General features: G+C 67.7%; 2 protein-coding genes across 6 annotated transcripts; one reads left to right on the top strand and one right to left on the bottom strand.

Annotated features, from left to right (window-relative positions):
* Positions 1–206: 206 nt before the first annotated feature.
* CUNH3orf18 (chromosome unknown C3orf18 homolog) lies at positions 207–9,481 on the bottom strand. 2 transcript variants are annotated; one of them, XM_045579548.1, is made up of 5 exons: positions 9,320–9,481; positions 7,278–7,604; positions 4,881–4,906; positions 4,231–4,351; positions 212–2,987 (listed from the first exon to the last, which is right to left on the bottom strand). In XM_045579548.1, the coding sequence occupies exons 2-5, from the start codon at positions 7,506–7,508 to the stop codon at positions 2,907–2,909; spliced, it is 459 nt and encodes a 152-aa protein (XP_045435504.1). In that variant the 5' UTR covers positions 7,509–7,604; positions 9,320–9,481; the 3' UTR covers positions 212–2,906. The 2 variants fall into 2 exon arrangements, with proteins under 2 accessions (XP_036288086.1, XP_045435504.1); XM_036432193.2 differs by lacking the exon at positions 9,320–9,481 and having other exon boundaries at positions 207–2,987; positions 7,278–7,542.
* A 1,371-nt stretch (positions 9,482–10,852) lies between these two features.
* HEMK1 (HemK methyltransferase family member 1) lies at positions 10,853–19,009 on the top strand. 4 transcript variants are annotated; one of them, XR_006741178.1, is made up of 12 exons: positions 10,853–11,038; positions 12,226–12,579; positions 12,886–12,977; positions 13,161–13,254; positions 16,042–16,176; positions 16,453–16,517; positions 16,762–16,811; positions 17,337–17,445; positions 17,590–17,729; positions 18,233–18,328; positions 18,424–18,537; positions 18,655–18,681. XR_006741178.1 is itself a non-coding variant. In XM_036432189.2 (11 exons), exons 2-11 carry the CDS (start codon positions 12,355–12,357, stop codon positions 18,746–18,748), a joined length of 1,074 nt encoding a protein of 357 aa, XP_036288082.1. In that variant the 5' UTR covers positions 10,871–11,038; positions 12,226–12,354; the 3' UTR covers positions 18,749–19,009. The 4 variants fall into 4 exon arrangements, 3 of the variants coding, with proteins under 3 accessions (XP_045435502.1, XP_036288082.1, XP_045435503.1); XM_036432189.2 differs by lacking the exon at positions 17,590–17,729 and having other exon boundaries at positions 10,871–11,038; positions 18,655–19,009; XM_045579546.1 differs by lacking the exons at positions 17,590–17,729; positions 18,233–18,328 and having other exon boundaries at positions 10,860–11,038; positions 18,655–19,009.
* Positions 19,010–20,144: the final 1,135 nt, after the last annotated feature.

Below are 20,144 nucleotides of genomic sequence, written 5' to 3'. Positions count from 1 at the left end.
CATCGACCAGCTGCCTCTTACACACCCCCTACCGGGGATGTGCCCGCAACCAAGGTACATGCCCCTGACCAGAATTGAACCTGGGACCTCAGTCCGCAGGCCGATGCTCTATCCACTGAGCCACACCGGTTTTGGCGGCCTGGGGATTCTTAAAGCCCAGTGTCTGACAGACCCCCTACGACCCCGCCCACACCCCCCACACACACACCTCACTTCACTGTCCCCAGTCCGGGTCCTGGTCCCACCAGCTGAGCCCCCTGCTCCCCGCCGGGGCCTTGGGGGTGAGGGCTGCTCTCCAGCCCACGTGGGGAGAGGCTGAGGGCAGCGTGGGGCTCAGGGATGGGGTTTAAGGGGTGGGGGTGGGGCAGGAGGGCTCCCTGCAGTGCCTGTAGTTCCCAGCAGGTGGCAGCACAGGTGGCATTGGAAGCAGGAAGGGGGGGAAGCCCAGTGCCGCGCCCCTCACTCCCCTCACCCCCCCAGGAGGTGGCCCCGTAGCTCACGCTTGTCTGACCCTCGTTCTGGAGCCGTGAGGAGAGATGAGTGCCTGGCTCTAGGCCGGATGGCCCAGTGTCTGGGGGCCGGAGCCTTCTCTCTTATTTTTTCCTTCTTTTTAATTTTTATTTTATTTATTTTCATCTCCTCTCTTTAATGTGAGTGGCAGTTTGTCCTTGTGGAGGGCACTGCAGATAGAGTGAGACTGGGGGAGGGGGAGACTGAGGGAGGGGGAGACAGGGGAGAGTGGGAGACTGAGGGAGGTGGTGATTGAGGGAGGGCGAACTGGTGGAGACGGAGACTGGGCTGGGACCCAGCCAGTGGAGGGTGGGTGTTGCTAGGACCAGCTCCTGGCCCTCGGGGGAGCCCCAGGCCCCTCCGGGCACCGTGGAGTGGTGGGCCCTGAGCAGTGGGCGGCCGGTGGGCAGGGGCACGCGGGCCTGGCCTCCCTCCAGGAGGTGGCCCCGTAGCTCACGCTCATCAGGACGAGCTAGTCACTAGACATTGGTATGGAGGCAGCCTCCACCTGTTTTAAGTAAATTCGCTGATTGGCTGTTATTGGAGTTTCCTGACTGAGGGCTGTGGGTGTATCCCATCGTCTGAATGAACGGGATGACGAAGCCAGAGTGAGGATAGGCCTCTCTCGGGCTTCCACCTGGCCCCAATTTCCCAAATTAATGCTTTTCTAGTCTCTTTTCATCTGTGTGCGGCCTCCTCCTGAACCGGAACCCTGAACCACGCGGACGTGGAAGGGGCTCCCACATGGAACCCTGTTCACACCGTCCACGTGGTGCCAGGCGGGAGGGGTGATGAGGAGGGTTTGTTTTCCGGAGGTTGTGCCCGTTGTTTAGAAATCCTCCCTCACCTTCTGTGGGGCTGAGCCTCAGTGGGTGTCAGCAGGCATCCTGGACCCAACCCCCAGGGCGCCAAGGCGGGTGCTGTGGATGGAGGCGTGAACATACACCGGGCACACCGGTTAGTAATGTGGATTTCCCCAGTGGAGGGGGTTGCACAGATGTTGATATAGATGCGATGAGATGTGTGTGCTGTTTTGTTGTATTGCTCCTTCAGAGGGCCACGTGTTCCCGTCGATGGCACACGCACGAAGTGCAGATCAGGGAACCCACCCAGGGCTCCGTAGCTGGGATCCAAGCGCCCACACCCCCCCACAGCCCCTCCTGGGCCCACCTGCGTGTCACAGGCTCACACACTCTGGGAACCCTCAGCATCTTTAATGCCCGCGGGAAGAGGCAGCGTGAGGGGTGCCCTATTCACAGCATCTGGGGGCTCCTTCCCGACTCCTCCCCACGGCCCCACACCCCCATATCCTGACACGTGCACAGCCTGTGCCCCTGCTCCCTCCAACCGGCTGCAGCGAGACGGGCAGGGGTGAGGCGGGCAGGGGTGAGGCGGGCGGGCGTGCTCCGCAGTTGTGCCCAGCAGACAAAGTGTCGGCTCCTGGAGTCTGGCTTGGCCCAGACACCCCGCTTGGATGAGCCCCTGAGGGGTGTGGGGCGGTGGGCCATGGGTGTGTGTGGGGTGACCCCCCACTTCAGGCAGTCAGGACCCCCCCACTGGCTGCAGCCATGACCGCGGCTCTCAGACCAACAGCCGCCGAGCCCCAGCCCCAGCCCAGCCCCAGGCCCAGGCCCAGGCCCGCACACAGCGGGCAGGGCCGCCTGCAGGCCCAGGCCCCGCCTTCAGAGCCAGTGAAGAGATGGGGCTGCTGGCCCTCGCCCTGTTCCCCCTCCTCCTTCAGCCCTGTCCTCGCCCTGTCCCCCCTCTTTCTCCGCCCTGAACGTGGAGGGCAGGGGCCCGCCCTGGGCTCCCCACGCCCTGGGGGCTGGCCGCCTGAGGCACAGCCACAGCAGAGGGTCTGCCTCCTGCCCAGCACAGGCGCCATCCGCGCGGGCACATCCTGCACACACACCAGGCCTTCCAGCAGGCGTGGGCTCCGCCTGTCCCCCACTTCCACACCCGCCCCCTCCCCGCCCCTCCCCTCAGCCGCAGCCGCTGCAGGGAGGCGGGGGGCGGGGAGACTCCTGGTCGCTCGGGGACAGGGGCCCACTGCGGGCCACGGGGCCTCCCGCGGGCGGGAGCGGCCCTCCTGGCACCGCCGCCTGCTGGGCAGTGTCAGCTCCATCCTGGGCGCCACCACACCGTCCCACCCGTGGGTGGTCCCTCTCCCCTCTCCCCTCCTCTCCCGTCTCCCCACTTCCTCCCCGGAGATGGAGCCGCAGACCGGACGGGGGTCTGGCACACACACGGAGCCGCCGCGGCTCTCGGCCTCCCCGACAGGGACGCCGGGCCAGGTGCCCAGCCCGGAGGCGGCGGCGGGGCCTCGGCACCGGGTCCGAGCGCAGGCCGCCCTGCGGTGCCGCGCCGGTGTCGGGGGTCCAGGCCGCCCCGGCCGCTCAGGCGTGGATGGCGATGGCTACGTCGGTGAAGACCAGCCGGCTGGGCCTCTGCACCGGGCCCTGGGCCGGGAGCGTGGTCTGCGGAGAGAGTCAGGGCATCGGGCGTGGCCAAGGCCCCGCGCTCTCTGGCCAGCCGCCCGCTCCCCGCTGCCCACCCCACCAGCTCTGCCTGTGCCAGGGCCTCCCCGCAAGCTCAGCCCGGAAACCTGGAGACCGGAGCTGGCGCCGCCGGCTCCTCCCGCCCGGGCCCGTGGCCCTGGCAGCTCGCACCGGCCGGCCGGGTTAGTTACGCATGCGCCACGGCTCCCCTCACTGCCCAGCCCCGCACAGGCCCACGGCGGCCGCGCAGGAAGCAGCTGGCTCCCTGCTGGAGCGTCCACCCAGCACCGGAGGCCCCGGCTCCACTGCCCGCCCGGGCCCGGCCTGTGGGCTCGTCCCCCGGAGAGGCAGCCGATCTTGGATGATGCTTCTCCTTCCCTCTCCCTTCCTCTCTGAAATCAGTAAAAATACTTTTTAAAGAAGGGAAAAGGGAAGCAGCTGTCACGGCTCAGGAGCCCGGGGGCCGGCGGCTGCGGTTCTCAGCCCCATTTCGCGACTGACCCCCGGGGAACGTGTCCCGAGCACGGCGACCCGGACTGGCGGCAAAGCCAGGCGTCCCTGGACCCCCAGCCTGGCTTTGCCCGGGTCCAGCCCCCTAACTCTGCCCCTGGCAGCCCAGACCCCTCACTGCAGCCGGGGGCCAGGAGGAGGGGTGCAAAGAGCCTTCCTGGGGAGACCAGGCCTCCTGCAGACAAGGCCTCGGGGTTTGGGGTGATGGCCGGTGGCCAGGCAGCCGATGATTCCAGCAGGACGGCCACACAGACCCACCCGCCTGGGCTCTGCCGGTTACTGGGGACCATCCGTCCACTCAGCGCTGCCGCTGCCCCGTGACCCAGCCACCCCCGCCCCCTCAGGACCACGGCTCCCGGGAGCAGAGGCCCAGAGCCGGTCCCAGCATCTGCCCCAGGCCCCTCCTGCTCTCCAGCTGCCCCAGGCACAGCGGGGCGGGGGGGACGGAGATTAGGGTTCGCAGAGGAGCAGACTGGGGTCCGAGAGGCCGGGGGCTCCTTACAGGGCCTGGGGGGGCCCGGCTGCCCCGCCTGCCCTCACACGAAGGGGTGCGGTGGCCACGGAGCAATTCTGCCAATTTCTAAACAAACCTGACAAAACCCACCCCCGCAGCTGCCCCCCACCTCCTGGTGGCGGAGGAAGGAAGAGGGAGGTGTTGGGGAGGTTGGGGGGGCGGGGCGGGGCGGGGCCGTGGGGAGCGGGCAGCGCCCACCTTGCTCGGCGGGGCCTGCGCGGAGGCGGCGTGCTCCAGCAGCTCCTGCTCCAGCTCGTCCTGCTCCTCCGTGGGGTCGAAGCTGTACATGGGCATGAGCTGGTGGCGCAGCTTCTCCAGCCTGGGGGGCAGGGCGGGGCGGGGGGGGGGGGGGGGAGAAGCTGCTTGGGATCCGGCAGGCCCTCCCCTCCTCCCCCCCCCCAGGCCCTGCCGCTGGCCAGCTGAGCCGCAGCTCACACCAGCTAGGAGCCTGCAGCTGCCCCTGCGGTGAAATGAGAGCCGGCTGTGCCAGCCTGGAGGCTCAGTGTCAGAGCGGCACCTGCGGGTCCCAGGGGGCCGCCGAGGCCCGGCCTGGCGCCACCCACAGCCGCTGGGCGGGTGGGGGCGGGTCCCTGGCAGCTGGCTCAGGGCAGCCGGGCATGGGCACAGGTGGCTGGGAGGTAGTCCTCGCCTTCCCCTTCCTCCCCTCCCCCATCCCCGGTTCCTCCGGAGGAAGTGCCTCCCTCTGCCCTGGCCCTGACGCCCTGGCCAGGCAGCCTGGCGCCGAGGGGGGCTGACGGGGGGGCTCCCAGGGTGAGGCTCCCCCTCCCACCCACACCCCCGGAGCCGCCGGCCGGCCGCCCGTGGCTGGAGGACTGGGAGAGCGTTACCTCTTCTTCTTCCTGATGTACAGGACCTGCAAGAGAGGGGCCTGGTTAGCCGCGGCCGCGGGCAGGGCCGTGCGAGTCCTCAGGACCCCAGGCCAGGACAGGCCTCCCGCACGTGTGTCTCCCGTGCAGGTGTGTGCGAGGCCGCCGTGCCCTTGAGGAGCAGTGCGGGCAGAGGTGGGCTCCACTGGTCTTCCCCGGCGGCTGGCAGGCCCACCTCTGCCCCCCCGCCCGGCGCCAGGCCCTCAGCACCCGCCCGCCTGGGGCTCCTCGGGGCCGAAGGGGGAGGGCCTCGCTTCAGCTCACCCTCCTCCCGACTCCCCACGGCCCAGGAGACAGGCCCGGCCGGCCGGCTGGGGGTTGAGCATCGAACCCCTGGCAGCCCAGACCCCTCACTGCAGCCGGGGGTCAGGAGGAGGGGTGCAAAGAGCCTTCCTGGGGAGACCAGGAGGTCAGGTTCGATTCCAGTCAAAGGCATGTGCCCGGGTTGCAGGCTCCATCCCCAGTGGGGGCATCCAGGAGGCAGCCGATCAGAAATTCTCTCTCATCACTGATGTTCCTTTTTTTTTAATATACATATTTTTATTGATTTTTTACAGAGAGGAAGGGAGAGGGATAGAGAGCTGTCTCCTACACACCCCACCACTGGGGACGTGCCCGCAACCAAGGTACATGCCTTTGACCGGAATCGAACCTGGGACCCTTCACTCTGCAGGCCAACGCTCTATCCACTGAGCCACACCGGCTAGGGCTCAGCACTGATGTTTCTATCCCTCTCTCCCTTCCTCTCTGAAATCAATAAAAACTTAAAAAAAACAAACCTCACTGCCCAGCAGCACACCCCCCCCCCCCAGGAAGCCCTCCGGGGGGGACACAGCCTGGCACTGACCCGTTCCTCCGGGCACATCTGTGGGCCTGTCTCCTGGTGCCCAGGAGCTGTGCCTGCCCTCCATGGCTCTGCCCGTGGCCTCCTCCCTCTCGGCTTTGGCAAGAAGGCCGCCCGCGCCCCCACCCCCGGGCCCTGCAGCGTTCCTCCGGGACCCGGCGAGGGGGTTCTCCCGGGTCCTGGGTGACAATCTCCCTGGAAAATTACAAGGGCAGAAGCTGGGGTGTCTCCGGCTGTTTAACCGCGGGTGGGTGCCAAGGGGAAGCACTGGCACTCTGCCCCGCCCCCCCTGCTGCTCAGCCCGCATCCAGCCCTCTTGCTGCCCGGCGCTCACTCCCTGGCTGTGATCCGGAGCCCGCAGGGCCATATGGCAACCGGTTTAACAGCAGCTGCAACCGGCCACGACCGGACCATCCAGCCCGCCTGTCAGAGCAGGGTCCTGAGCTGAGGCCATGGGAGCCCGCGAGGGGCGCAGGCAGGACCCACTGCCGCCAGGCCGCTGGGGCCTCGGGGGACCCCCCTGCCTGGCCTCAGCCTGCTCCATCTCTAGGGATCCCTCTGGGATGCCCTGAGCGTCCCTGTATCGTCCCAGAGGAAAAGCTCAGACCTTCGCCCCAGCCGGTGCGGCTCAGTGGGTGGAGCGTCAGCCTGCAGACAGAAGGGTCCCGGGTTCGATTCCCGTCAAGATCATGGACCTTGGTTGCAGGCCCCTCCCTGGCCTGGGCCCTGATCGGGGCGTGTGCAGGAGGCAGCCCATCGATGTATCTCTCTCACGTGGATGTTTCTCCCTCTCTTTCCCTCTCTCTCTTCCACTCTCTATAATCAGTGGAAAGATATCCTCGGGTGAGGATTAACAAAAAAAGGAAAGCTCAGACCTCCAGGCGCAGACACCGGCGGGGACCCTGCAGCCACCCCTCCCCCACCCCACCCCTGTGCTCCAGAAGCCCATCCTCGTGTCTGTCCGCTCGGCCTTTCCGTGGACACGGGCCAGGCTCCTCCGCTGACCGACCACCCAGCCCCCCACCTTCCCGGGCCCAGTCCCTGTGCGCAGCCCTCGGCGCCTCCATTTCACGCCTCCCACCCCTGTGGGAACCAGGGCAGGGCCTGTCTCCCTGGTCCGGGGGCTGACGGCCGATCTGGGGCAGGTGCCCAGGAGTGACTGCCCGTGGACGGATGGATGGACACGCCCGGGGCCTGCGCTCCCCGCAGAGGCTCCACCCCGATTCTGAGAGGCCTACAGCCCCACGCCCATGGGCCCCTGGCCTGCCCGCTGCTCACAGGACCTTCAGGAAGCTGCACCCCGAAACCCCGCCTCCTCTCCTGGGGGGCCTTCGGGCCCGGCTCAAACAGGTGCGTTTCTCAGACCTCAGGCGGCCTCCCCGGTCCCCGGCCTGCCCGGCCCTCGGACAGACGCCCAGGGGAGGGGTGGGCTGCGTGGCCGTGAACAGACGCCTCTCCGATCGGATCCTCTACCACCCCAGCCCACCACCTCCAGCCGAAGTCCCGGCTCTCACCATGGCCACGGCCAGGCCGATCACCGTGATGACGCCGAAGGACAGGAGCATGGTGCCCGCGCCAGCGGCGCCGCCCACGCCGGGCATCCTGGTGTCGTTGAAGCTGGTGGCTTCCGGGCTGAGGGCGGTGGGCTGGGGGGCCGGCCCGTCGGTGGCGGGCTCCAGGCTCGGCTCGGAGGTGGGCGGGCGGGTGCTGAGCCAGTCCCTGGCCCCCAGGAGCCTGGCGTTCATGCCGACGCCGAGACGGCCTGTGGCCAGTCAAGCTGCCCACTTGCTTCCGACATCAGGAGCCCCAGCCTGTGGCCGGCTCCGCAGGCGGGCGGCCACCTGAAAGGGAGGGTGAAACCTGAGGCTGGGGATGGGCCCGGTGGGGAGGGGGAGCCCCTGCGTGCTGAAGGCTCCGGGGACTGCAGGCTGGAGGACAAGGCCAAGTCCAGGGGCTCGGGGACAGTGCTTTCTATAGCTGCGGCTCCGAGGCTTGAGGACACCTGGACGGAGCCCCGCCCCTCTTTGTGGGGGAGAGGAGGGAGGGGGGAGGAGGAGGGAGGGGAGAGGAGGGAGGGGAGAGGAGGGAGGGGGGGGGGGAGGGAGGGGAGAGGAGGGAGAGGAGGAAAGGGGGAGGATGAAGGAGGAAGAGGAGGGAGGGGAGAGGAGGGAGGGGAGAGGAAGGAAGGGGGAGGGGGAGGGAGGGGAGAGGAGGGAGGGGGGAGGGGGGAGAGGAGGGAAGGGGAGGATGAGGGAGGGGAGAGGGGGGAGAGGAGGGAAGGGGAGGATGAGGGAGGGGAGAGGAGGGAAGGGAGAGAGGGAAGGGGGAGGATGAGGGAGGGAAGAGGAGGGAAGGGAGAGAGGGAAGGGGGAGGATGAGGGAGGGAAGAGGAGGGAAGGGAGAGAGGGAGGGGGGAGGATGAGGGAGGGGAGAGGAGGGAAGGGAGAGGAGGGAAGGGAGAGGAGGAGGGAGGGAAGAGGAGGGAAGGGGGAGGTTGACTAAGGGTCACACAGGCCTGGCTTTGAATTCCAGCTCGGCCACCTGACCAGAACCGCCCTGGCAAGTCACCCCTAAATGTGCCTCCTCCTTCCCTTCCCCCTCCCTCCCAGGGCCAGAGGGCCATGGAATGCCGGAACGAACCGGTCCCGGACAGGCCGGAGCTCCGCGCCGCCCTGTCCGCGGTGAGCCTTCGCCCTCTGGCCCGCCGGGAAGTCACAGGAGGCCCTGCACCCAGCCCGCCGGGTGGCCCAGGCTGTGCGTGGGGTGGGGGTGGGGCGGGCACGGGGAGACCAGGAGGCAGGAAGGAAAGAGGCTACAGTCAGGTGCCCTGGCAGGCTCTGGGGGTCACTGACCCCCGGTAGGGGAGCGGGTGGCTGCCAGGGACTAGGAGGAACGCAGGGAGCATGCCTTTCGGGATGGATGGAGGTGCCTGCCCCCCTCCCTCCTCCCTCCGGACCAGAGGGTGGGAGAGGTGCCAGCCCTGGGTGGGGCTGAGGCCTTTCCAGGCCAGAGGGCCCTGGGTAAGGCAGGGTGGGGAGAGGAGGGTGCACAGCACACAGCTGCACCCAGACCCCTCCCTGTGGTGCTCCTGGCTGTACCGGGTGCCTCCCCGGGGCAGGCGATGGGTGTGTGTGAGGTTTGCACACCCCCGTGCTGGTCCTTAGGAAGGGGCCCGGCTGGTGGACGGACATGGAGCGGAAGAGGCTGGCTCCTCTCACCCTCTGCCCTCTCCCTCCATCGAGGCTGGCAGGTCAGGAGTCCCGGGTCCTTTCCTGGCTCTGCCATTGACCCCAGGAGTGACCTTGGGCCAGACCTTACCCCTGACTCGGGGGCTCACTGACCCCTGTGCCCAGAGGAGAGGAAGGCCTTCTCACCACTGCTGGGGACCACCTCGGGGTCCAGAGGGCACGAGAATTCAGGACGAACGGGGTCGTGATCTCCGAGAACCCGCATTGGGCTCTCCACCACGGTCCTTCGTCCTCCCTGACCCAGGGCGCCTGGGCCTCCGCCCTCTGTGATCCCTGCGTTCCTGCTGAGTTCCATCCTCAGCACTTACCTAATCCTCCGGGGCGGCGGGGGGTGGTGGCCACAGGCAGGAGGACCGGGCGGGGGGACCCCCAGGCCTGGGGTGACGGGCGGAGGGTCCGATCCGAGGTCCGCCCTCGGTTCGCTCGGCGCGCCGGGCCGGAGGGCAGGGCAGGACCCTCCGCGGGGGGTGGGGTCCCGGCGAGCAGCCTGGCGGCTCCGTGATGCTCCAGCGCCTCCGCCCCCCGCCCGCCCCGCAGGCACCGCCCACAGAGCTCCGATTGGCTGCCAGGCCCGCATCCCGCCCGCCATTGGTCGGCTCGCCTGTCGCTCGGGCACGGCTCCGCCCCCAGAGGGAGCCGGGCGGCCGTTCTCGGACGCCACCCCTCACTCCCGGGCCTCAGCCGGCGTCCCGCGGGCACCGTGGGCGGCCGGGCCCCTCTCGGGCCGGACCTCGGGCCCTGGGCCCGCCCGGCTGCACCTCCGCCCGGCAGGCCCGCGCTCCCGCCCGCAGGCGGGCGCTGCGCGTGGGGAGGGGGCGGTACGGTTATCGGAGCGCAGGTGTTGGGCACCCGGCCCCTCCAGCCAGCGTGTACCCTCACAAGAGCTCCACTTACTTTTATTGATTTTTTTGCAGTTATTTTTATTGATTTCAGAGATGAAGGGAGAGGGAGAGTTATAAACATCGGTGACGAGAGAAAAATCATGGATCAGCTGCCTCCTGCACGCCCCCCACTGGGGATCCAGCCCGCAACCCGGGCCTGTGCTCTGACCGGGAATTGAACGGTCCGTGACCTCCGGGCTCACAGGTCGATGCTCAACCACTGAGCTACTCCGGCCGGCCTTCTGATACCTTCTCATCCTCAGGTTTTCGAAGGAATTTATGGGGGATCATCGAAGTAATTTGTTACAAATATTGATTCCCGGCTGCTGGCGCCCCGGGGCCGGGACGGAGCCCGGGGAACTGCATGTGCAATAGTTTGGTGAACAGAGACCTCGTTAGTAACAGATTCTGGGGCGGGAAGGGGGCGGTGCAGGACACACTCTGCGGACACGCCGTGGGGTTTACAGGAGCCGCTGAGGCCCATGGCGGGCCGGACACCTGGACAAAGCCATGGACAAACCTGCGTGCGGTTTCTAGTCCCCGCTTCCAACCCTGAAGCGGGAGCGAGAGGAACCAGGCCGCCTGCCCCCGCCCCGCACGGCTCGGCCGCTCCCTCGCCAGGTCCCCGTCCGGGTCCAGGGTCCCGCCCTCCAAATGGGCCCCCGTCTCAGCCCTGGGACCCGCACAGGGGCAGCTCTATCCGCCCAGAGGCTCTGCTAGACCACGCCCCTGCACTCAGCACCCACTCTCGAACCCAGGACCGGCTGATGACACGCCTCCTTTCGGACCGGCTACCTACCGCCGGTCCAGCTCCGGGCAGTCGCCGCGGGCTGGGGCCGTGTTCCCGGAGGCCCGCCCCCCACGGAGCAGCCCCCCTCCCACAGCCGTGCACGCCCCGCCGGGGCCTGCGGGCGCAGGGGGAGTGGGGTTCGCAGCCTCTCTCACTGCCCGCGGGGACCTCCGGGTGCTGCTCAGTGGCGCTAGGAACCCTGGAGCTGGGCGACGGGGTCCGCCCGAGCCCTTTTCTCTGCTGCGCCGACCGGAAGCCGGGCGTCCGAGGGCGCTCACCGCGGGCCCGCACTTCCGGGGGCCGGGCCCGCGCCTTCTCTGCAGGCCGGCGGGCGGGTCGGGGAGCCCTTCGGGCAGGTAGGCTCTAGAGGTGGGGATCGGGAGGACTGCACCACCTCGGAGCATCTCACCCCCCAAACCCCCAAACGTGGGCATGAGGGGAAATGGTGCGGGAGGCGGCTTTGCCCGGATCATTGACGTGGAGGTGCGGGAGCGAGAGAGAAGCTGCGCCCCTGGCTTCAGGCCGCGCGGCGCTCGGTGGGCAGAGGCCAAGGCCCTGGGATCGTGTCTTGCCCAGGACAGCGCCTAGCTGGTGGCTTTGGGCCCGTCGCCCCCTCGCGGAGCCTCCTCCCGGCCTCCCCACAACCCCTCCACTTGCTTTGAAGATGCCACCTAGGCCCCAGCTGGTTTGGCTCAGTGGATAGATTGTCAGCCTGTGGACTGAATGGTCCCAGATTCGATTCCAGTCAAGGACACGTGCCCAGGCGGCAGGCTTGATCCCATTGTGAGGCGTGCAGGAGGCAGCTGATCAATGATTCTCTCTCATCATTGATGTTTCTCTCTCTCTCCCTCTCCCTTCCTCTCTGAAATCAATAAAAATATATTGGAAAGGCTCGATGGAGCTGGTGGGGACCGTGGTCTGTGTGGAAGGGAAGGGCACCACTGGCTGAAAACCTTGGGCAAAGTGTTGGTGCTAACTTAGGTGTAAAATGAGCAAAACTGCCCACGTGTTAGCTGGCGAGTTAGGCCGCCATTTAGGGTAGGGGTTAAGTAGGGGGGGTGGCATTTCAGTGTCCAAATCAATGGCAGTCCAGGCACAATATCAACGGCAGGACCCAGGCAAGGCAGCCCCCCGCCCCCCCATATTAGTTCAGAGCATGTAACGTGGAGCCCCTCCTGACTGCGGAGCTGGCTCCCAGGCTCTTGACATTCACGCACTGGCACACTGCTCGCCCTAAAACTGGTGTTCCCCATTTTACGGACAAGGAACCCCAGCCCCGGAAATGACGATTCCCCCCAAGGCCGCAACTCCGGGTCACACAGATTTGTCCAACACCCACGCCCGGGCCCGGACCCATTTCTCAGCAGGGACTGAGCTGTGGGTTCACCTCTCTCAAAGCGGGAAGGACCGCGGAGGCGGGTGAGGGTCTAAGGCGGAGGCGCGGAGGGGACAGCGCCAGGCAGAGCGGGCCCTCCCCCCGCAGCTGGTCGGAGGGAGCGGCCCAGGAGCTCTGCGGCTGGACTGGTTCTCTTCCCTCCGCCAGGTGGGCAGCACGCCTGAAGGCCGGAGCCCGTGACCTCTGCCTCTCCCCCAGCCGGGGCCAGGGACCATCCTCTGCGCTGACATCACAGGGACGTGGGCTGCGGGGTGCTGGGGGAGCCGTCCCGGAGACATGGAGCTCTGGGGGGCAGTGCTGCGGGCCCTCCTGACCGGCCCCGGGAGGAGGGGAGGCACTCTGGGCCGGGCCTTCAGTTCCCGGCGACCCCGTCTGCCTCAGGCCGGGCGGAGTGCCATTGAGCTGGTCAGCCAGTGGGCCGCGGTCTTTGAGAAGAGGGGCGTCCCTGAGCCCCGGGAATCCAGTGAGTACATCGTGGCTCATGTCCTTGGAGCCAAAACAGTTAAGTGCTGGGATGTCCAGCGGGGGAGCCGGAGCACCTTGGGGGGAGGGGTATGCAGAAAGGGGGCCTGGGGGAGGGGACTTGCAGGCTTTTCTGCCCCCCTAAGAGTGCTGATCTGAGGGTGACGCCATTTTTCTGGAGGAATGCCTTCGGCAGATACTTGTTCATCTAGCCAACTATCATCCTGTGTGTTGGGCTCGCTGGCCAGGTGGCCAGCGTTGGGCCCAAAGGCATTGTCCACCTACAAAACCTGGGCCAGGGCCTCTGGACCAGGGGAGCCGCCACTCACACTCCCCGTGGGACAGTTTCAGAGCCTGAGGCCAGCCCTTCGGTCGAAGCCCCTGACCCCTTGGCAACTGCGGTGCGTCCAGGAGCTGAGCAGGCGCCGGCTGCAGAGGTGAGCACCGGGGGCTGTCCCCGCGGGCTCTGTGCGGAGCGGGGCTTCGGCTCCCCCAGCGCCACCAAGTTCATGGTCAGGGAGGAGGACCGTGTCCAAGGGCTAGGGAAGTGCGTGGGATGAGGGGGTGACAAGGGGCTGTCTTCTTGGTCCAGGGCTGTCTCTCACCCCGCCCCTCCGCAGGATGCCTGTGCAGTACATCCTCGGCGAGTGGGACTTCCACGGGCTCAGTCTGAAGATGGCGCCCCCCGTGTTCATCCCTCGGCCAGAGACAGAGGTAGGTGTTCCGTTCTGACTGGGACAGTCCCCATGGGGAGGAACGTGGGGTTCAGAACACTTGTCTTGCCCCAGACTTCCTCCAGAGGGCGCTGGGACCCCATGGCCGCTGTCCTTCCAGGCAGCGAGTGCCCTTCCAAGCCGCTGTGCCTGGCTGGTTGGGCAGATGGGCCCAGAGGACAGTCTCCAGCTGGCTTCCTCAAATGTCCTTATATCCCAACCATCGCCCCAGCCACCGGGGCTTGCAGTGGCTCCGGGAACCCCAGTAGTGCTGCCTACCAAGTGCCTGGCCTGTTCCTGGCGTTCCCCTAGGACAGTGGTCGGCAAACTCATTAAATTAGTCCACAGAGCCAAATACCAACAGGACAACGATGGACATGTCTTCGGAGAGCCACATTGTTTAAACTTAAACTTCTCTAACACCACTTCTTCCACATAGACTCGCCCAGGCCGTGGTATTTTGTGGAAGAGCCACACTCCAGGGGCCAAAGAGCCGCATTGGTTCTCGAGCCACAGTTTGCCGACCATGGACCTACACGTTGTCCCTCGGGCCAGTGGCCTACCCAACCCATAGGAAACTGGCGTCCTCGTGCTCAGGAGGCAGAGACTGAGTGGGGGGCTCTCCCCGGGGCCTGGGGCCTGGAACAGCCGTGTGACCCAGGGAGGTCACTGCCCCTCCGGGCCCAGGCGATGAGCGGGTTGGGCCTCCAGACGAGTCCTTTTAGGCCTACTCTCCGGTGAAGTGCTCACCTCTGTCCCTCTAGTCGGTAGGACGGGGGCGCGGGCCCCAGCGGGGTGGCTTGGCCAGGCACCCCAATCGGGATGTTCCTGTGACTGTTCTCGGGCGCCCCTCTGTCCTGTGGGTGGCAGAGCTGGCACAGGGAAGAGCAGGGCCGGGGCTGGGGCTGGGGGGCCGGTGGGGAAGCCAGAGGGTGCCCAGTTCTGAGAAGGGGGTGTGCCTAGAAACACGAACATTCCTGGGAGAGACCGGGCCTGTCTGCCTGCCCAGCCGGGGACCCAGGGCCCCTCCTCAGCTCCTCAGCCTCTCCCCAAGCCCAGAATCCGCTCCCCCCACGTCGTGCGGTGGGGAGGCCAGGTCCTTCCGGCACTGCCCAGGTCAGGGCTGAGGTCACAGGGCTGCTGAGGGCTGGCAGAGTAGGGGGTGGGAAGAAGCGGGTAGCGAGGGCAGCACTCAGACACCCTGACTCCCCAGTCAGGGCCCCATGAACTCCATGGGCCTGTCCCTCCTGGGACTGGAGGAGCCGGGAAGGGGTGCTGAGGCAGAGTCGGATGTGGCCTGCTACCTGTGGCTCCCCGAAGCACGTGACCTCTGGCCAGGAGGTCACTCATGGTTTCCGGACGCTGCCAAGGGTCAGGGTCTGGGAGGGAAGCTTCCGTGATGACCTCTGAGCCCCTCAGGCTGGACCTGGCCCCAGTCATGTCCTCGCAGGTCTGAGTGTGGACTTCCGGCTCCGCTTGGCCCCCCTTTCCTGGCTGGGTCTGGGCCAGAGAGCAACTCTGTGCCGCGGGAGGGGAAGAGGGGGGGGAGGCTGTGGTTGGGAGCCCGAGTCCTCACTTCACGGTACAGACATTTCTCAGAACTTGCTGAGTTCACCCAGCGTGAAGCCGCATCGGGGGTGCCTTACTGAGAACCTGAGAGGACGTGGCCTGCGGCAGGCGGCGGGCGGCACGGGGGCATGGGCGGGACCGCGGTGCTGACTCTCCCCGTCCCTGGAGGGTGGTTTCTGATCAGGGGGGCAGCAGGCTGGGATGCCCAGTGGTAGGCGTGTGGCTGACAGGTCGGGCTTCCCCTGGGCTGGCCCGCGGGGTGTGCAGAGAGGCGCCCGGCCTGGGCCTCAGGCCCTGCGGGGTGTGGGTCCTTTTCTGGGGTTGGCTTGAGGGAGGCAGTGCACCGCCTGGTACGCCCCACAGGGACGTAATCCTAGCGGAGTGCTCATGGCACCAGGCCCTGCCGGGGCCCGGGCCAGCCTCCTGAGGGGGGTGGGTCCTGCGGAGGCAGTGGCTCCAGGCAGAGCCGACAGCTGCCTGCTCCCCATCTCCTTCCTGCATGCCCCTCTGCCCGCACCCCACTCTGTCCTCCTTCTCCAGGGACACGCGCCCTGGGCTCTCGGCCTCCCCCGAGCCTCCTTCCCCGGGGGGCCCTCACTGGCTCAGGAAGAGGAGTGCCAGGGCTCCTGGTGTCACCCCCCCCCCCCCCTGTGGTTCTGCAGCCAGAGGCCCCTCCTGTGGTCTGGGTGTAAGAGGGCGGCCGGGGTGGCCATTCGCGGTGCGGCCTGTCTGAGGTCGGGGTGTCTGTGAAGTGGTAGCCGGTGTGGTTGGCTGAGGGGTCATCCCCAGCCAGAGCAGGTCTGTCTGCGGCCAGGAAACCCCAAGAGCCTCCCACCCCACAGCCCGGCCTCCACCAGCCACTCGGCGCACAACCTCGCCACCCAGACCACAGGCCCCGGCCACAGCCAGCTGCTCGCTCGGTGCCCAGCACTGTGGGCCCAGCTTGCTGCCGGCTCCCAAGTCTCCGCAGGGCTTGGCCCAGGCCGGGGGCGCCCGGGGAGCCCCTCTGCCTGGAGCCAGGCCATCTCCCCGTAAGCATAGCTCTGTCTGTCGGGCAGCGGGCGCAGGGCAGGAACGGCGGGCTCTGCTGCCTCAGACTCGCTACCCCGGGCAGGTGACCGCTGCTCCTGGGCGTGAGCTCCCAGCCAGAGGCTGTCTCTGTGCCAGACCCCGAGGGGCCAGGCTGACCCCTCCTGACGCAGACCACTCTGCCTCACAGGAGCTGGTTGAGTGGGTGCTGGAGGAGGAGGCCCAGAAGCCCCGTGCGGGGGGAGCCCGAGGCGGCCCCCTCATCCTGGAGGTGGGCTGTGGGTCGGGAGCCATCTCCCTCAGCCTGCTGAGCCAGCTGCCCCAGGTGAGCGTCCCCAGCACCCCTCCCCTCCCCGCCCCAGGAGACGGGCTGGTGCTCCCTGGCCCTGCCCCGTCTCTGCTAGGAGCACTGGAGGGGCAGCTGCCAGCCCGCCATGGTCACAGCCTCCGCCTCCCATACCCTCTGGCTGGCCGGACCTGGCGCGGGGAGGGGAAGGTGTGGGCATTCCCTCCTTTTCCGCCGGGGTTGGTGCGGCTGTGTCCCCGGGCCTGGCCTCTCCAGCACCTGCCTCCCGCGTGCCCTGCACTGTGTCTTGGGCAGAGCCGAGTCCTCGCTGTGGATAAGGCAGGAGCCGCCGTCTCCCTGGCCCTTGAGAACGCTCAGAGGTAGGCGGGCCGGGGGACCGGAAGGTCAGGGTGCGGGCGACGGGCCTGGGCCTGATCTCAGCCCCTGTTCAGGCAACAAACCCACCGACGTCCGCTCCCGAGGGGGGGCACTGGGCAGCCCGGCTGGCGCCCAGCGGGACACGGGATGGTGGGCCCCAGTGTCTCAGTCTGGGCGGGGTTTATCCTCCCAGGCTTCTAGCCAAGGGCAGGCACCGCCTGTGCTCACGCCTTCCCCTCTCCCCAGGCTTCAGCTGCAGGACAGGATTCGGATCACCGCCCTCGATGTGACCTTAGGTACCTCCCCACCCCTCCTCCCTGGGTGTGGTCCTGTGGTTAGATGCTGGGGGGGGGGGGGGGGATGAGGCAGTCTGCAGAGCGGGGGAGGCTTCCCAACACTATTCACACATACACACACACATACACACAAATGCATGTACACACATGCATGCACACGTGCCCACACACATGCACACATGTGCGCACACTTGCATACACTCATGCATACAAGGGGCATCAGACCAATCCTTCCTGAGGACACGCCAGTCCCTGTTGCCTCCTGGGCTGACCTGACCCTGGAGGGGACCAGCCCTGGGGTTTTTCTTATCTTCAAATCCCTGTAACTAAGGTCTTATCTAGTGCTTGCATTGTTGTAAGAGATAAGCAGAAGCTCAAGAGAAATCTTAAGACCGAAATACTTGGGTGCCCTCTGTGGCCCTGGCCCAGGCAGGCTGGGGCGGGGCACTGGCCGAAGGGCTCAGTGAGGGGCCTGGTGTGGGCGGGCTCCACTCTCACTCCCACTCTGCTGTGTGCCCCGACCAGAGGGCAGCTGGACACACCTCCTGCCCTGGGGCCCCGTGGACCTGCTCGTCAGCAACCCTCCCTACGTGTTCCGCCAGGACATGGCGCTGCTGGCCCCTGAGATCTGCAGGTGGGGGTGCGGGTGCGGGTGCGGGTGGGGGGAGGCCGTGGCCGGCCGGGGGCGAGTGGGATGGTCTGCCCTGGAGGACCACCGTGGTGGGGGGTGGAGGAGGGGCTGAAAGGTGCAGGCGGTGGAAGAGAGCTCACTCCACAGCCCACAGACCCTCCCGGTTTGGCTTCTGCCTCCTGACGACCTCTGGACGACCCCTGCCTCTCGGAGCCTCCGCTTCCTGCCTCTGAGAGCGGGGCCGAGCCGTGCAGGCCACGGAGGGCTCGGCGGTGACACAGCGCAGGGTCAGACAGCACAGAACGCATCCAGGGTGCTCGTTTCACAGAAGACAGGCCCGGAGGGGGACGGCGCCTTGTCCACGGCCATGGGGGACTTAGCGGGGAAGCTGAGGCCAAAGCCGCTCACGGCTGTGCATTGAGCCATCCTGCCCTCCAGTGGGCCGAGAGCCCGCGCAGCCCAGAACTCCCACATGGGCAGCGGCAGTGGGTCAGGGTGCTGGCTCCCCTCCCCAGGCACCCCCAGACCCAGAATAGGAGCAGCCTGTTGTGGGGAGACAGGCTCCTGCCCTGGGCACTGCCTGGTGGCTGCTGCCTGTCGGACATGGGGAGCGGGAGCCGCTGGCACCTGGGCCTCAGACGTTCTCTCAGCCCAGCGTGTAGGTGCTGGGCACTCCGTGAGGGCTCTGCTCAGCTCTCCTGTCTGCTCTCACCCCCTGCTCCCTGCGCTCCTGTCCCTCTCACCCCCTGCTCCCCGCGCTCCTGTCCCTCTCACCCTCTGCTCCCCGCAGCTATGAAGACCCAGCAGCCCTGGATGGCGGGGAGAAGGGCATGGACATCATCCTGCACCTCCTGGCCCTGGCCCCTCGGCTCCTGAAGGACTCTGGGTAGGGAGGGACGGTCCCCGGGGTCGGTGTGCCCTGCGCCTGCCCTGGTGGCCACTGGGCCCTGCCCAGCTGAGCTGGCCCTCTCTCCCGCACAGAAGCCTCTTCTTAGAAGTGGACCCCAGACACCCCGAGCTGGTCGGCAGCTGGCTTCGGAGCCGGCCGGGCCTGGCCCTCGAGCTCGCGGCCGTGCGCAGGGACTGCTGCGGGAGGTGAGCGCCCTCCCCCGCCCCACAGCCGCTGGCCTTCCACGGCCCCTCGGCTCCGGCCGCCCCGCTCCCTGCTCCTCCCGGGCCCAGGCAGTGACTGCCCTTGTTGTTGTGCCCTAGGCCCCGGTTCCTGCACATCCGGAGGTCCGGGCCGCAGGGTGGCTGCCCTGTGGACGCCGGGCCAGCGCCCCAGCCTGCCGGAGGGCCCGGGTGACACATCCTGGACTGCTCCCTGCCACGGGGCACCTGCCAGCGCCGGTGCTGGGCATTCCCGCGGCTCTGGGCGCCAGGAAGGAGGGGTGCCTTCCTCCTTTTCGGGCGGCAGAGAGCCAGGGCACCCCAGGCCAGCTCCGGACTGAGGGACCCAGTGCCCAGGCTGGCTCGGTGCCACCGGCAGGGCCAGAGTAGTGGCTTGGCGTCTCTGGTGGCACAGCTCGGGAGCGGGGAGCTGGCCAATAAAGTGTCACGGAGCGGACATGGTGGCCTGACGTTTGTTGCCGGGTCTGTGGGTCCCGGACCCCTCGCCCAATAGTAGCGCGGGAGGCGCCGTGGGGGGCGGCACCCAGGCGTTCCTGCCTCGCATGCTGCGCGGCGCTGAGCGCTCTTTCACCACCTGGCAGAGCTCCCGCACCTCCCCCGGGCCCCGGTGTGGCCTCCCCCGCTCTGGTCTGCGCAGACCGGGGCTGCCAGGAGGCCTGGAGCCCGCGCTGTCCTGCTGGCTGGCAGGTGCTGGTGGGGCCCACACAGGGGTTCAGAGGGACTCGGCAGCCAGGCCGGCTCGTCCCATCACACTCGCCGCCCTCCCAGTGCCCAAGGGCTTGGCGCTGGTGCCCGTGGCGGGTGGCAGGTTCGCCGGGAGCAGGCTGCAGGCTGGGATGGTCTTGCGGTGGGACCTTGGGCAGCAGCTTGGAGGCTGGCTCCTCCGGTGCCTGGGCAAGCTCCAGGGCGGCCTCCCTGTACTCTGTCAGCGAGGCGGAGTGTAGCTGGCATCCGAGTGCCCGCTCCCTGGGCAGGGACTCCCCTTGGTGGCTGTTCCGGAAGGAGCCTGGGGAGGCTGGGTGGCACAGTGGAGGGAGGCTCTGGGCTCCTGGGCCCTGTGCTCCGCCTCTGCCGCCCGGTCCTCCCGGCACTGCCGTCCCCTCCTCCTGTGCGCTGGCTTCCCTGACCAGCAGTCGTGTCCCCTGTCCCCCAGCTGGGGCCACACCTCAACTGGTGCCAGCCCCCCTCCTGGCCACGGGCCCGTTGCTGAGGGAGGGGAGGCCCCCAGGCCTGCGGATGCTGGGACCGCTGAGGTCGCCAGAGCAGGAGCCACCCTTGGGGACAGCGTCCTTCCCAGAAACCCAAAGGCTTGGCCCCCTGGGAAAGAGGCCCAGCCAAGCAGGCGGGCAGGGCGGGGCCTCCAGCCGTAGCTGCTGGCCGGGCGGCTGGGAGCCCTTTACTGGGAGCTCCACGTCATCGTCATCGGAGCCACACCAGCCCGGGCCAGGTCCCGGCCCCCGCCCCGCACCAGCATGTGACTGTGGGCAGACGCCTTCACCGCCCTCAGCCTTGGCTCCCGCCCGAGCCTGGAAAACGGCCCCAGCACTTTTTCTGCCGGCAGCGGCGGCGAG

This window comes from Pipistrellus kuhlii, unplaced genomic scaffold (genome assembly GCF_014108245.1).
Source record: "Pipistrellus kuhlii isolate mPipKuh1 unplaced genomic scaffold, mPipKuh1.p scaffold_m20_p_11, whole genome shotgun sequence".
NCBI lineage: Eukaryota > Metazoa > Chordata > Mammalia > Chiroptera > Vespertilionidae > Pipistrellus > Pipistrellus kuhlii.
The sequence above is the reverse complement of the archived record's forward strand: the minus strand, read 5'-3'. Positions and strand labels throughout refer to the sequence as shown.